The sequence below is a fragment of the Salvelinus namaycush genome, chromosome 31 (assembly GCF_016432855.1).
Source record: "Salvelinus namaycush isolate Seneca chromosome 31, SaNama_1.0, whole genome shotgun sequence".
Classification (NCBI taxonomy): Eukaryota; Metazoa; Chordata; class Actinopteri; order Salmoniformes; family Salmonidae; genus Salvelinus; species Salvelinus namaycush.
In genome coordinates this window covers 17,432,864-17,447,555 of record NC_052337.1, presented here as the reverse complement: position 1 = coordinate 17,447,555, position 14,692 = coordinate 17,432,864, and the positions used below count along the sequence as shown (strand labels likewise).

The 14,692-nt window shown below is 43.9% G+C and overlaps 1 protein-coding gene across 1 annotated transcript; it reads right to left on the bottom strand.

The window, feature by feature from the left end:
- Window positions 1-4,526: 4,526 nt before the first annotated feature.
- Window positions 4,527-8,270, bottom strand: LOC120025921. Its single transcript, XM_038970642.1, has 2 exons — window positions 7,822-8,270; window positions 4,527-6,109 (listed from the first exon to the last, which is right to left on the bottom strand). Exons 1-2 carry the CDS (start codon window positions 8,012-8,014, stop codon window positions 5,685-5,687), a joined length of 618 nt encoding a protein of 205 aa, XP_038826570.1. The 5' UTR covers window positions 8,015-8,270; the 3' UTR covers window positions 4,527-5,684.
- Between the last annotated feature and the right edge of the window lie 6,422 nt (window positions 8,271-14,692).

Sequence of the window (14,692 nt, the reverse complement as noted above, 5' to 3'; positions counted from 1 at the left end):
ACATAGGAAGAAACCAAATAATAACAATCACAGTGGTTAAAGAGGGTGCAACAGGTCAGCACCTCAGGAGTAAATGTCAGTTGGCTTTTCATAGTCGAGCATTCAGAGGTCGAGACAGCAGGTGCGGTAGAGAGAGTCGAAAACAGCAGGTCTGGGACAAGGTAGCACATCCGGTGAACAGGTCAGGATTCCATAGCCGCAGGCAGAACAGTTGAAACTGGAGCAGCAGCACGGCCAGGTGGACTGGGGACAGCAAGGAGACATCAGGCCAGGTAGTCCTGAGGCATGGTCCCAGGGCTCAGGTCCTCCGGGAGGGGAGGGAGAGAGAATTAGAGGGAGCATACTTAAAATCACACAGGACACAGGATAAGACAGGAGAAATACTCCAGACATAAGATTGACCCTAGCCCCCCGACACAAACTATTGCAGCATAAATACTGGAGGCTGAGACAGTAGGGGTCGGGAGACATTGTGGCCTCGTCCGATGATACCCCAGGACAGGGCGAACCAGGCAGAATATAACCCCATCCACTTTGTCAAAGCACAGTCAGTCCCCACACCATTAGGGGATATCTTCAAACCACCAACGTACTACCCTGAGACAAGGCTGAGTATAGCCCACAAAGATTCAACTTCACAACCCTGGGCCAGACTACACTCAATCATAGGACCTACTGAAGAGATGAGTCTTCAATAAAGACTTAAAGGTTGAGACTGAGTCTGCGTCTCTCACATGGATAGGCAGACCGTTCCATAAAAATTAAGCTAGGAGAAAGCCCTGCCTCCAGCTGTTTGCTTAGAAATTATAGGGACAATAAGGAGGCCTGCGTCTTGTGACCGTGACGTACGTGTAGGTATGTACGGCAGGACCAAATCAGAGAGATAGGTAGGATCAAGCCCATGTAACGCTCTGTAGGTTAGCAGTAAAACCTTGAAATCGGCCCTAACCTTTACAGGAAGCCAGTGTAGAGAGGCTAGTCAAGATTCTAGCAGCCGTGTTTAGCACTAACTGAAGTTTATTTTGTGCTTTATCCGGGTACCCAGAAAGTAGAGCATTGCAGTAGTCTATAAGTGACAAAAAAAGTTAGATTTTTGCAATGTCACGAAGATGGAAAAAAGCTGTCCTTGAAATAGTCTTGATATGTTCGTCAAAAGAGAGATCAGGGTCCAGAGTAACGTCGAGATCCTTCACAGTTTTATTTGAGACGACTGTACAACCATCAAGATTAATTGTCAGATCCAACAGAAGATCTCTTTGTTTCTTGGGACATAGAACTGGCATCTCCGTTTTGTCCGAGTTTAAAAGTAAAACATTTGCCGCCATCCACTTATGTATGAAACACAGGCTTCCAGGGAGGGCAATTTTGAGGCTTCACCATGTTTCATTGAAATGTACAGCTGTGTATCGTCTGAATAGCAGTGTACCCTAGAGTCAGGTGTGTTAGCTGAGGCTGGGGCAAAAGTATGTCAGCAATCAGGCCGCAGAGGACTGGAGTTTCCCATCCGTGAACCAGTGCATGGTGCTGTGGTTCTCAAACCTCTCATCTGTGACCTCCAGATATTTCACAACTTTGTTGTAGCCCTGAACTAGCTCACCTTATTCACCTCATGTAACGCTTGATGATTATGCTGCGTTCATAACCAAGTGTGAATTTACCACACGACTGGGAAAAATCCAACTTGTAATTACTAGTAGGAAACTCGTCTATCGTCCTGAGCTCACACTTCTCCCACATCTAACGTCACCTACTAACGAAATGACCTCGATAACAGCATATTTAGCAGTTAAATGTAACAAAACATTGTTTTTATAAATAATCTATTAATTTATTGTTCGAACACTATAATTTGTTAACAAGCATGATAGCTGTACTTTTAGTTTATGGTTTATGCTGCTTGTTGGCCATTTAGCCAATCTGCATTTCTCAACGAGGTGAAAGCAGGTGAATGCATCAACTGGTATTTACGACTTCACAACTGGTAAATTCCCACCTCCCACTTAGTTACAGACGCAGCATTAGTTGACAAGTTGAATCAGGTGTGCTAACTCAAATACATGGATCGGCTGGGGGAGGTTTGAGAACCGCTGGATAGAGGATGATCTTTATCAAGTTGTCATAGCCCCACAGCAGTCTGCCAACTCAGTCAAGTGCCTATTTCCAAATTGATCTCCCTTTTCCCTTGTGGATATTGGATAATAACCAAGATAGTAAATATCCAGTCCACCTTTCCCATGCTGGCTTCTTGGAATTGTAGGCATATTGCTCTTCAGTGCAGGGGTTGAATTTAGACGGGCAAAAGTCTCTTCATGAGCCATTCGAATATGTTAGATGTGGGCCTCCTGAGTGGCGCAGCGGTTTAAGGCACCGCATCGCAGAGCTAGAAGCATTACTACAGACCCGGGTTCATTCCCGGGCCATGGCCGGGAATCCCATAGGATGGCACACAATTGGTCCAGCGTCGTTCGGGTTAGGGAAGGGTTTGGCCGGTGGGGCTGGCCGGTGGGGCTTTACTTGGCTCATCGTGCCATAGCGACTCCTTGTGGCGGGCCAGGTGCCTGCCGGCTGACCCCCGTCGCCAGTTGAATGGTGTTTCCTCCGATACATTGGTGTGGGTGGCTTCTGGGTTAAGCTGGCGGGTGTTAAGAAGCGCGGTTAGGCGGGTCATGTTTCGGAGGATGTCAACTGACGACCGGGGTCAGCAATGAATTGCAGCGATGAGACGATTGAAATTGGGAGGGATAAAAAATATATTTTTTGCTGGTATATTCAGAGCCTCTGGAAAGTATTCAGACCCCTTGACCTTTTTCCACATTTTGTTACATTACAGCCTTAATCAGTTACAGGATTCAATAAAAAAACAATCCGTAGCAATCTATATTCAGAGCCTCCGGAAAGTATTCAGACACACTTTGCCCATTATGGCAAAGCGAAAACAGGTTCGTACATTTTTGCTAATGTATTAACAATAAAAAACAGAACCTTATTCACATAAGTATTCAGACCCTTTGCTATGAGACTGAATTGAGCTCAGGTGCATCCTGTTTCCATTGATCATCCTTGAGATGTTTCTACAACTTGATTGTAGTCCACCTGTGGTAAATACAATATATTGGACATGATTTAGAAAGGCACACAACTGTCTATATAAGGTCCCACAGTTGACAGTGCATGTCAGAGCAAACACCAAACCATGAGGTCAAAGGAATTGTCCATAGAGCTCCGAGACAGGATTGTGTCAAGGCACAGCTCTGGGGAAGGGTACCAAAAAATGTCTCCAGCATTGAAGGTCCCCAAGAGCACAGTGGCCTCCATCATTCTTAAATGGAAGAAGTTTGGAACCAAGGCTTTTCCTAGAGCTGGCTGCCCGGCCAAACTGATCAATCAGGGGAGAAGAGTCTTGGTCAGGGAGGTGACCAAGAACCTGATGGTCACTCTGACAGAGCTCTAGAGTTCCTCTGTGGAGATGGGAGAACCTTCCAGAAGGACAACCATCTCTGCAGAACTTCACCAATCAGGCTTTTATGGTAGAGTGACCAGACAGAAGCCCCTCCTCAGTAAAAGGCACATGACAGGCCGCTTGGAGTTTGTCAAAGGGCACCTAGACTCTCAGACCATCAGAAACAAGATTCTCCGGTCTGATGAAACCAAGATTGAACTCTTTGGCGTGAATTCCAAGCAGCTGGAGGAAACCTGGCACCATTCCTACAGTGAAGCATGGTGGTGGCAGCATCATGCTGTGGGGATGTTTTTCAGCGGCAGGGACTGAGAGACAAGTCAGGATCGAGGGAAAGATGAAAGGAGCAAAGTACAGAGAGATCCTTGATGAAAACCTGCTCCAGAGCACCTTCCAACAGCACAATGACCTTAAGCACACAGCCAAGACATTTCAGGAGTGGCTTCAGGACAAGTCTCTGAATGTCCTTGAGTGGCCCAGCCAGAGCCCGGACTTGAACCCGATCGAGCATCTCTGGAGAGACCTGAAAATAGCTGTGCAGCAACGCTCCCCATCCAACCTGACAGAGCTTGAGAGGATCAGCAGAGAAGAATGGGAGAACCAAATACAGGTGTGCCAAGCTTATAAAATCATACCCAAGAAGACTCGAGGCTGTAATCACTGCCAAAGGTGCTTCTACAAAGTACCGAGTAAAGGGTCGGAATATTTATGTAAATGTGATATTTCTATTTTTTTATCTTTAAATTAGCAAACATTTCTAAAAACCTGTTTTGCTTTGTCATTATGGGGTATTGTGTGTAGATTGAGGGAATAAAACAATTTCATCCATTTTTGAATAAGGCTGTAACCTAACAAAATGTGGAAAAAGTCAAGAGGTCTCAATTCTTTCCGAAGGCATTGTAGGTAGCTTATTAAGTTGTGCATGAAACATTACAAATATGACTGTATTCATTGAATCAGATTATAGTTGAGTTGTGCAAGTTATCATTCACAGCATAGATAAAATGGTATGATCATGAAACACATGCTCATGACAGACAAGAAAGAATAGACCAGGTAGAAACTCTTCTGAATGTAAACAGACATTTATTCTGTGATACCTTCTGGACAATAACAACCTCTAGGCGCTAAGTACAAAAATGTATAACATACAGTGGGTACATTTTTAGACCACAAGAACAATACGTGTAGAACTATAAATGAAAAAGTAATGTGCAGATTTCAACACCAACACACAGCACCCAGAATCAGATGGGTCCATGCATGCAGGATTTTTTCTGAGCTATCAGATTATGCCTAATGATGGGTACTGGGCAGTGACTCCTGTTGCTCAGAAATCTACTAACTGATCTCTGTTTGACATGTGGGCTTCTTACAATGTTCCGCTAGTTAAAAAACTAATTCAGTCTCATCTTATTCAACCAAGAGCAGTATACTGAGGCATATCTCCTCTCACAGATTGTAGCTACAATGTCTCTCTCAGTCCTCAATGATGCGGTTTTCCCCCACAAAGCATTTTCATTTATTCCCACTGATGCCTTCATTAGGACTCCTTTGTAGTGAAGCATTTGCCACAACCATAACACCTACACGGTTTTTACTTTTAGTATGGCGCTTTTTGTGGGCCTTTAAATTACTTGCTGATGTAAAGCCTTTTTTGCATAAAGGACATATATAAGGTTTCTCTCCTGTGTGAGTCCTTGTGTGAACTGTCAGACCAGAATGACTACTAAAACATTTATCACAAAGACTGCAATTATATGGTTTTTCACCTGTATGGGTCCTCATGTGCACTTTAAGATGAGGGCCATTGCTAAAAGACCTGCCACATACACTACAGCTATGCGGTTTCTCCCCTGTGTGAATCCTCATATGCATACCCATATGGGCACTCTGAGTAAATCCTTTGCCACAGTCAGGACAGTGATACGGTTTCTCCCCTGTGTGACATCTGATGTGTTTTTTCAGATTAGATTTACAGCTGAAACATTTCTCACAATCACGGCACTGATAAGGTTTCTCACCTGTGTGGGTCCTGATGTGTACTTTCAGATTAGCTGCACTGTTGGAATATTTACCACAAAAAGGGCATGGAAGTAGATTCCGTCTGTGGCACCTCATATGCATTTTCAGTTTACTACTCATAGTAAAACATTTACTACAAACATCACAAGAAAACCTAGCGTCAATATGAGTTTGGAGGTGATCTTGCATACTCTCCGTGGAATCAAAGTTTTTTTTCACACACACCACTATCGTCTGCGTCCTTCACATGCATTTTCATATGACAAACTAGAGAACCCATGGAGTTAGCTACAGAACAGTCTAGATTAACTGCAGCGAGGGTCTGGGAGTCACTGGTTGGTTCTAATAATCTGTAGTCCTCTCCATCAGATTCTGTGTTGATCTGTTCATTTGAGGTGCTGGGAAAATGTGAGTTCCAACTTGAAACCTGACCATAGTGACTTTTCACAAAGGCAGGAGAGAATATGAACTCTTCCTCCAGCCCTTGAAGCTGCTCTTCCACTTGACTGGTCCTGAGTTCTTCCTGTTCCTCTTTTACCTCCTGCCCCAGATTGGGGCTCCATTCCTTCTCACAGTGTTGCTGCTCAGGGGGAACCTCTTCCTTAGAGACAATGAGCTGCTGGATGTCTGGAGAGAAGAAAAAAAGAGGATGAACCCACAAACGCTCGATTTAGGCCTAGGCCTGTACTAGCCCAATGATGGACTAAAGGAGCCTACCTAACCTTACTCCTTATAGTCTTATGATTATTTGGATCCCCATTATCTTTTGCAGAAGCATCAGCAAGTCTTCCTGGGGTCCACAAAACATCCCTTCATATTACATCAAAATCAATTTACAAGGCCTCCGGAGTGGCACAGCGGTCTAAGGCACTGCATCGCCGTGCTAGAGGCACCACTACAGATCCGGGTTCGATCCCGGGCTGTGTTGCAGCCGTCCGTGACCGTGAGACCCATGAGGGGTCGCACAATTGGCCCAGCGTTGTCCGGGTTAGGGAGGGTTTGGCCGGCTGGGATGTCATTGTCCCGTGCACTCTAGCGACTCCGTGTGGCGGCCGGGCGCATGCACGCTGACTTCAGTCGCCAGCTGTACAGTGTTCCCTCCGACACATTGGTGCAGCTGGCTTCCGGGTTAAGCGGGCAGTGTGTCAAGAAGCAGTGCGGCTTGGCGGGGTTGTGTTTTTGAGGACGCACCTTCGCTTCTCCCGAGTCCGTACGGGAGTTGCAGCGATGGGACAAGTCTGTAACTACCGATTGGATATCACAAAAAAGGGGTTAACATTACAAAGAAAAAATATATGCACTTACTGTACACTGTTTAACAACACATTTGTGGCGTCCTTCTTCCGTTTACACACAGATGATCAGACACAGATAGCTAATTAGCAGAACGTTGACTGTCTTCCACCTGTTTTCCGTAAACAAGCATTGTCACATGGGAATATGGCCGGGTGGAAAATCTAACCCTAAAGGTGTGTAGTAATTTAACCGTGATTTTTTTTTTTTAATTCACGCTGATATGAAATATACTGTACATTCCTTATGTTTTCACAACTGTACCGCAAGCAATGTGTGTTAATGTTTAGAGCAAGTGTCGAGGCTCTTAACAAAACTCCCCCGGCCATAAGATACTATCAGAGTTTCTAAACATACAGTGGTGCTTAATTAAAGGATGTCACGCTGCTTGCTTAGCGGGTACCACTTCCTCCCTATTCGGCACATACCTGGCTTGACCACTGGACCTCTGCTTCACAGAGTACCACATACTCCCTCAAGCGTCTCTACCGGTCGTGCCACTCAAAAGCTAGCCATTGAGTACATTTCACACATCGTCATGTGCTACATTCACCCTTCAAATTTAATAAACAGCGAACCCACCGTTGAGCTGAGCGCAACTATCATTCCGGGTCACGACACCACTGTACTGTCCACCAAACACACTGTGCTGTCTTTGATACTATCGTCAATAGGCGCTAAGGGTAGTTAGGGCTTGTACTATAAAATTCCTCTTTAGCAAGGAATTAGGCTATATACCAGTTTATAGACATTGATCTGGGCCCGGTTTCCCAAAGGCATCTTAAGGATAAATGTATCGTTAGAACCATTGGTCTGTTGAGCTGGGCCCGGTTTCCCAAAGGCATCTTAAGGATAAATGTATCGTTAGAACCATTGGTCTGTTGAGCTGGGACAGGTTTCCCAAAGGCATCTTAAGGCTAAATTCATCGTTAGAACCCTATCAATTTGCCTATAAACTGGTGTAATTCCTTTCTAGAGGAATTTTCGAGTGGCGCTTTCAGGAAAACAGGATTATTTACAGAAAATGACAGTTAAAAGCGACAAACCTGCTCGGTGTACCTTAATTTCAGGTTTAATTACGATATCCAGCCGTTTCTGTAGACGGTCGTTCTCCTCCTTTGTACGGGAACATTCTTCCTGGTACTGTGCTATCGTTTGTTCAACTGCCCCGAATATCTCCCCAGCAGCCGCTGTTAATCGCTGGTTGAGAAACACTCTGAACAACACTATTTTAGACATGTTCAGGGAATGCAAATTTAGTTTGCTAGTTACCTGAATTACGAGCTTGCTAGCACTGAGCTATATATGAACGGACCCTGGTTGCTAGCACTGGAACAAAAAAACAGCGTCTCGTTAAGCAACACTAAAAAGGCGAATCGCAACCAATTGACAGGTGCATACACCGCCGCCTACTGTACTGGAATGTGAGGCCGGTCATGCCATATCTATACTGCTATATTCTCTTAACTAACCTTAATCCCGAAAAACCTCACTACTCCCGTCACCCCCACGTAAAATACCGCCCACTTCCCATTCACTTCCGGGTCACGGAATTTAAGGCATTTTCTGAGTAGAGCGTTGTAGGAATTGTGTTGTGAATGCATAGTTTATGCACTAGTCAAGATACACAAGTATAGTTTTGTAGTGTTCAGTAGGAAAACAGTAGTAATCAGGTAAGTACAGTATTTTTACTACTTGATGTTGGTAGTAAATAAGTAGTCAAAACACTACAGCTTTACTACACAGGCTTATCAGTAGTAATCAGGTAGTTTTTACTACTTGTTTGCAGTGGTGTAAAGTACTTAAGTAAAAATACTTTAAAGTAAGTCGTTTTTTGGGGTAATTGTACTTTACTATTTATATTTTTGACAACTTGTACTTTTACTTCACTACATTCCTAAAGAAAATAATGTACTTTTTACTCTATACATTTTCAAATCAAATTTTATTTGTCACATACACATGGTTAGAACCCTTTTCCCTGACACCCAAAAGTACTCATTAAATGGACCCTTTATTGTCGACACGGAGCCCCGCCGATCCATCACGACTGGTCTGCCGACGTAATCGCCCGATGTGGTCTCAACAGGCTATTCCGTTACGATGTCGCCGAAGAACTATCTGCTAGCCCCAGCCCTCTAGCTTTCTGAACGCCGTGTCCACCACTCGCCTAGCGTAGTAGTGACTACCGAACGGCCCCTGACTTACCTATTGCTGTTCATTGGACCCTTTGATCACTCGGCTACACAGCTGATGCCCCCTGGACTGTTTCAATAACACGGTACATCATTTTGTTTATCTGTCGGCCCCAGCCTCGAACTCAGGCCCTGTATGTACCTAACTGACCCGCTCTGCCAATTCATCGCCATTTACCCGTTGTTGTCTTAGCTCTCCCGATCAACACCTGTGATTGCTTCTCAACTGGCCTATCTGGTTAAATAAAGGTGAAATAAAACAATTTAAATAAAACAATTTTTAATGCTTAGCAGGACAGGAAAATGGTCCAATTCACACACTTGTCAAGAGAACATCCCTGGTCATCCTTACTGTTGATCTGGTGGACTAAAGACACAAGCTTCGTTTTTAAATTATGTTGGAGTGTTGGAGTGTGCGCCTATCTATCCGTAAAAAAAATTGGTGCTGTCTGGTTTGCTTAAGGAATTTGCAATGATTTATACTTTTACTTTTGATGCTTAAGTATACTTTAACAATTACATTTATTTTTGATACTTAAGTATATTTAAAACCAAATAGTTTTTGACTTTTACTCAAGTAGTATATTACTAGGTGACTTTCAGTTTTACTTGAGTAAAAGTACAGGTACCTTCATAGAAATGACTCAAGTATGACAATTGGGTACTTTTTCCACCACTGCTTGTTTGTATAGTGCATAAGTAGTCAAAACATTACAGGCAGACTACACCAGCTTTTCAGCTCGTGGCTGCACTTCCTGTGCTTGTGACCACAGAAGAAGACAACAGGAATAGGGTTGAATGGTGGGAACCCGGTTACCGAGATTGACACGGGATTTAGCACCCAAAACAACTCCCTTTTCCCGGGGATAAATAACTGCGAGAAACAGGTAAATTATAATAAATAATTTATGTGAACAGCATGGCATGAATTGGAACTATTAAATGATATGCAATGTCTAAATCTGGCTTCTCTACAGCCTCTGCATGATGAATCAAACGGTGGGGGCAGACAGCACATTGCATTATAAAGTGTAGTTCACAATGCATGTAGACGTAGGCCTACATTTGCTGCAGTATAGCCTAAGCTACAGTAATATAAAGACCGAATGCGCGTCTCATTTACCCATCTCCATCTGGCTTTCAAGGGGGTCAACTTGTTTATTCATTTAAAGATAATACTTTTTTAAATTGCCGCTGCAAAGTTTTAAAACGCCTATCACTCAAATAGTGTTGCTTTAAATCAGTGGACATGCGAGCACTCTCACAGTCTCTCTCTCTCCATCAACTCCCTTGAAATTGCATCCAAAATACGATTGCGTAATGCACAAGAGACAGAGGCTATAAGTTAAACGCTTATTATGTATAACCCGTCATTAATTAGCTAAATGTAAGGCTAATACTGCATTGAATGCATTTCCTGAAAAGGGTAGGCTAGGACATCTATATACAGTGCATTCGGAAAGTATTCAGACCCCTTGACTTGTTCCACATTTATTTTACATTACAGCCTTATTCTAAAACGTATTAAATCGTTTTTTCCCCTCATCAATCTACACACAATACCCAATAGTGACAAAGCAAAAACAGGTTTTTGAAATTTTTGCAAATTTATTTAAAAATAAACTGAAATATCACATTTGCACAAGTATTCAGACCCTTTACTCAGTACTTGTTGAAGCACCTTCGGCAGCAATTACAGCCTCGAGTCTTCTTGACCTAGTTTTGTCCCATGGAATAAATGTTGTAGATCTTAATGTTTTTCCTCATAATCCTGGACTATCGGACCACCATTTTATTACGTTTGCAATCGCAACAAATAATCTGCTCAGACCCCAACCAAGGAGCATCAAAAGTCGTGCTATAAATTCTCAGACAACACAAAGATTCCTTGATGCCCTTCCAGACTCCTTCTCCCTACCCGAGGACAAAAATCAGTTAACCACCTAACTGAGGAACTCAATTTAACCTTGCGCAATACCCTAGATGCAGTTGCACCCCTAAAAACTAAAAACATTTGTCATAAGAAACTAGCTCCCTGGTATACAGAAAATACCCGAGCTCTGAAGCAAGCTTCCAGAAAATTGGAACGGAAATGGCGCCACACCAAACTGGAAGTCTTCCGACTAGCTTTGAAAGACAGTACCGTGCAGTATCGAAGAGCCCTCACTGCTGCTCGATCATCCTACTTTTCCAACTTAATTGAGGAAAATAAGAACAATTAAACAATTATTTTTGATACTGTCGCAAAGCTAACTAAAAAGCAGCATTCCCCAAGTGAGGATGGCTTTCACTTCAGCAGTAATAAATTCATGAACTTCTTTGAGGAAAAGATCATGATCATTAGAAAACAAATTACGGACTCCTCTTTAAATCTGCGTATTCCTCCAAAGCTCAGCTGTCCTGAGTCTGCACAACTCTGCCAGGACCTAGGATCAAGAGAGACACTTAAGTGTTTTAGTACTATATCTCTTGACACAATGATGAAAATAATCATGGCCTCTAAACCTTCAAGCTGCATACTGGACCCTATTCCAACGAAACTACTTAAAGAGCTGCTTCATGTGCTTGGCCCTCCTATGTTGAACATAATAAACGGCTCTCTATCCACCGGATGTGTACCAAACTCACTAAAAGTGGCAGTAATAAAGCCTCTCTTGAAAAAGCCAAACCTTGACCCAGAAAATATAAAAAACTATCGGCCTATATCGAATCTTCCATTCCTCTCAAAAAAAATAGAAAAAGCTGTTGCGCAGCAACTCACTGCCTTCCTGAAGACAATGTATACGAAATGCTTCAGTCTGGTTTTAGACCCCATCATAGCACTGAGACTGCACTTGTGAAGGTGGTAAATTACCTTTTAATGGCGTCAGACCGAGGCTCTGCATCTGTCCTCGTGCTCCTAGACCTTAGTGCTGCCTTTGATACCATCGATCACCACATTCTTTTGGAGAGATTGGAAACCCAAATTGGTCTACACGGACAAGTTCTGGCCTGGTTTAGAGCTTATCTGTCGGAAAGATATCAGTTTGTCTCTGTGAATGGTTTGTCCTCTGACAAATCAACTGTACATTTCGGTGTTCCTCAAGGTTCCGTTTTAGGACCACTATTGTTTTCACTATATATTTTACCTCTTGGGGATGTCATTCGAAAACATAATGTTAACTTTCACTGCTATGCGGATGACACACAGCTGTACATTTCAATGAAACATGGTGAAGCCCCAAAATTGCCCTCACTAGAAGCCTGTGTTTCAGACATAAGGAAGTGGATGGTTGAAAACGTTCTACTTTTAAACTCAGACAAAACAGAGATGCTTGTTCTAGGTCCCAAGAAACAAAAAGATCTTCTGTTGAATCTGACAATTAATCTTGATGGTTGTAAAGTCGTCTCAAATAAAACTGTGAAGGACCTCGGCGTTACTCTGGACCCTGATCTCTCTTTTGACGAACATATCAAGACTGTTTCAAGGACAGCTTTTTTCCATCTACGTAACATTGCAAAAATCTGAAACTTTCTGTCCAAAAATGATGCAGAAAAATGTATCCATGCTTTTGTTACTTCTAGGTTAGACTACTGCAATGCTCTACTTTCCGGCTACCCGGATAAAGCACTAAATAAACTTCAGTTAGTGCTAAATACGGCTGCTAGAATCCTGACTAGAACCAAAAAATTTGATCATATTACTCCAGTGCTAGCCTCCCTACACTAGCTTCCTGTTAAGGCAAGGGCTGATTTCAAGGTTTTACTGCTAACCTACAAAGCATTACATGGGCTTGCTCCTACCTATCTTTCCGATTTGGTCCTGCCATACATACCTACACATACACTACGGTCACAAGACGCAGGCCTCCTAATTTGTCCCTAGAATTTCTAAGCAAAGCTGGAGGCAGGGCTTTCTCCTATAGATCTCAATTTTTATGGAATGGTCTGCCTACCCATGTGAGAGACGCAGACTCGGTCTCAACCTTTAAGTCTTTACTGAAGACTCATCTCTTCAGTGGGTCATATGATTGAGTGTAGTCTGGCCCAGGAGTGTGAAGGTGAACGGAAAGGCTCTGGAGCAACGAACTGTCCTTGCTGTCTCTGCCTGGCCGGTTCCCCTCTCTCCACTGAGATTCTCTGCCTCTAACCCTATTACAGGGGCTGAGTCACTGGCTTACTGGTGCTCTTTCATGCCGTCCCTAGGAGGGGTGCGTCACTTGAGTGGGTTGAGTCACTGACGTGATCTTCCTGTCTGGGTTGGCCCATCAAGCTCCCACGCCTCAGCCGGTTCGTCGGGCTCCCACGCCTCAGCCGGCTCGTCAGGCTTTCACACCTGTGCCGGTTCGTCAGGCTCCCACGCCTCAGCGGGATCGTCAGGCTTTCACACCTGTGCCGGTTCATCAGGCTCCCACGCCTCACCCGGCTCGTCGGGCTTCTACGCCCCCAGCCAGCTTGTCCAGCGCCCTTGCCTCAGCCGGCCCACCAGGCTCGCCTAGGTGGGATGCCGGGTGGTGCCCCTAGAGGGGGGGTACTGTCACGCCTGCTCCCGCTCTCCCTCTCTGGCGCTCGAGGCGCCAGGCTGCCCTTCATTACGCACACCTGTCACCATCATTACGCGCAGCTGCGCAATATTGGACTCACCTGGACTCCATTACCTTGTTGATTACCCCCTCTATAACTGTCTGCTCCCCCGTTTGTTCCCTGTGTCAGCATTAATGTTGTTATTTGTTCATGTCCAGACGCTGTCCTGTCCTGTTCCATGTTCGTTGCCATTAAATGTTCACTCCGTGTACCTGCTTCTCGTCTCTACCAGTGTCGATCCTTACAGTAGGCCCCATGTGCTGCACCAGAATCGCATGTTCTCTTCTGTTTTATCATGGTTTGAACGAATTCCAGTCCATATAGTACAATACAGTATAGTAATACAGTTTAAACTCCAAAAATGTGCCTACTGGAGCTAGTTTCATTTATTTACCCAAGAAAGCATATAGCTAGCTACATCTATGGGCTTTTCTGTTTTGCGTAATGTGCAGTAGCCTATGAATGAATCATATATGTATTGGACAATAATTTGAGCTTTTTTGGGCTTGGGCTCATTAAATGTTGATAATGTAGGGCTCATAAAATGTATATAATATATGACTCATCAGGCTCAGGTAGCATCAGGTTTGAATTTTCATGCTGATCAGAGCTTTAATCAAATCCAGACATACAGTAAGTCATAATTATGTTTGTTTAATTTGGAATAAGCTTTTATTTTAATATTTACCACTGTAGCAGTATAACAAACTATCATGGTCCAAACACACATCCTCAGATCCTCAAAAAGTTCTACAGCTACACCATCGATAGCATCCTTACCGGTTACATCACCGCCTGGTCTGGCAACTGCTTGGCATCCGATCGTAAGGTGCTACAGAGGGTAGTGCGTACAGCCCAGTACATCCCTGGGGCCAAGCTTCCTGCCATCCAGGACCTATATACTAGGCGGTGTCAGAGGAAGACCCCCAAAAAAAGACTCCAGTCACCCGTCATAGACTTTTCTCTCTGCTATCACACGGCAAGCGGTACCGGAGCGCTAAGTCTGGGTCCAAAAGGCTCCTTATCAGCTTCTACCCCAAAGCCATAAGACTGCTGAACAATTAATCAAATGACCACCCGGACTATTTTCATTGACACAATAAAATAACATTAATGAGGCTATGTACAGGGGGTACCGGTACTGAGTCAATGTGCGGGG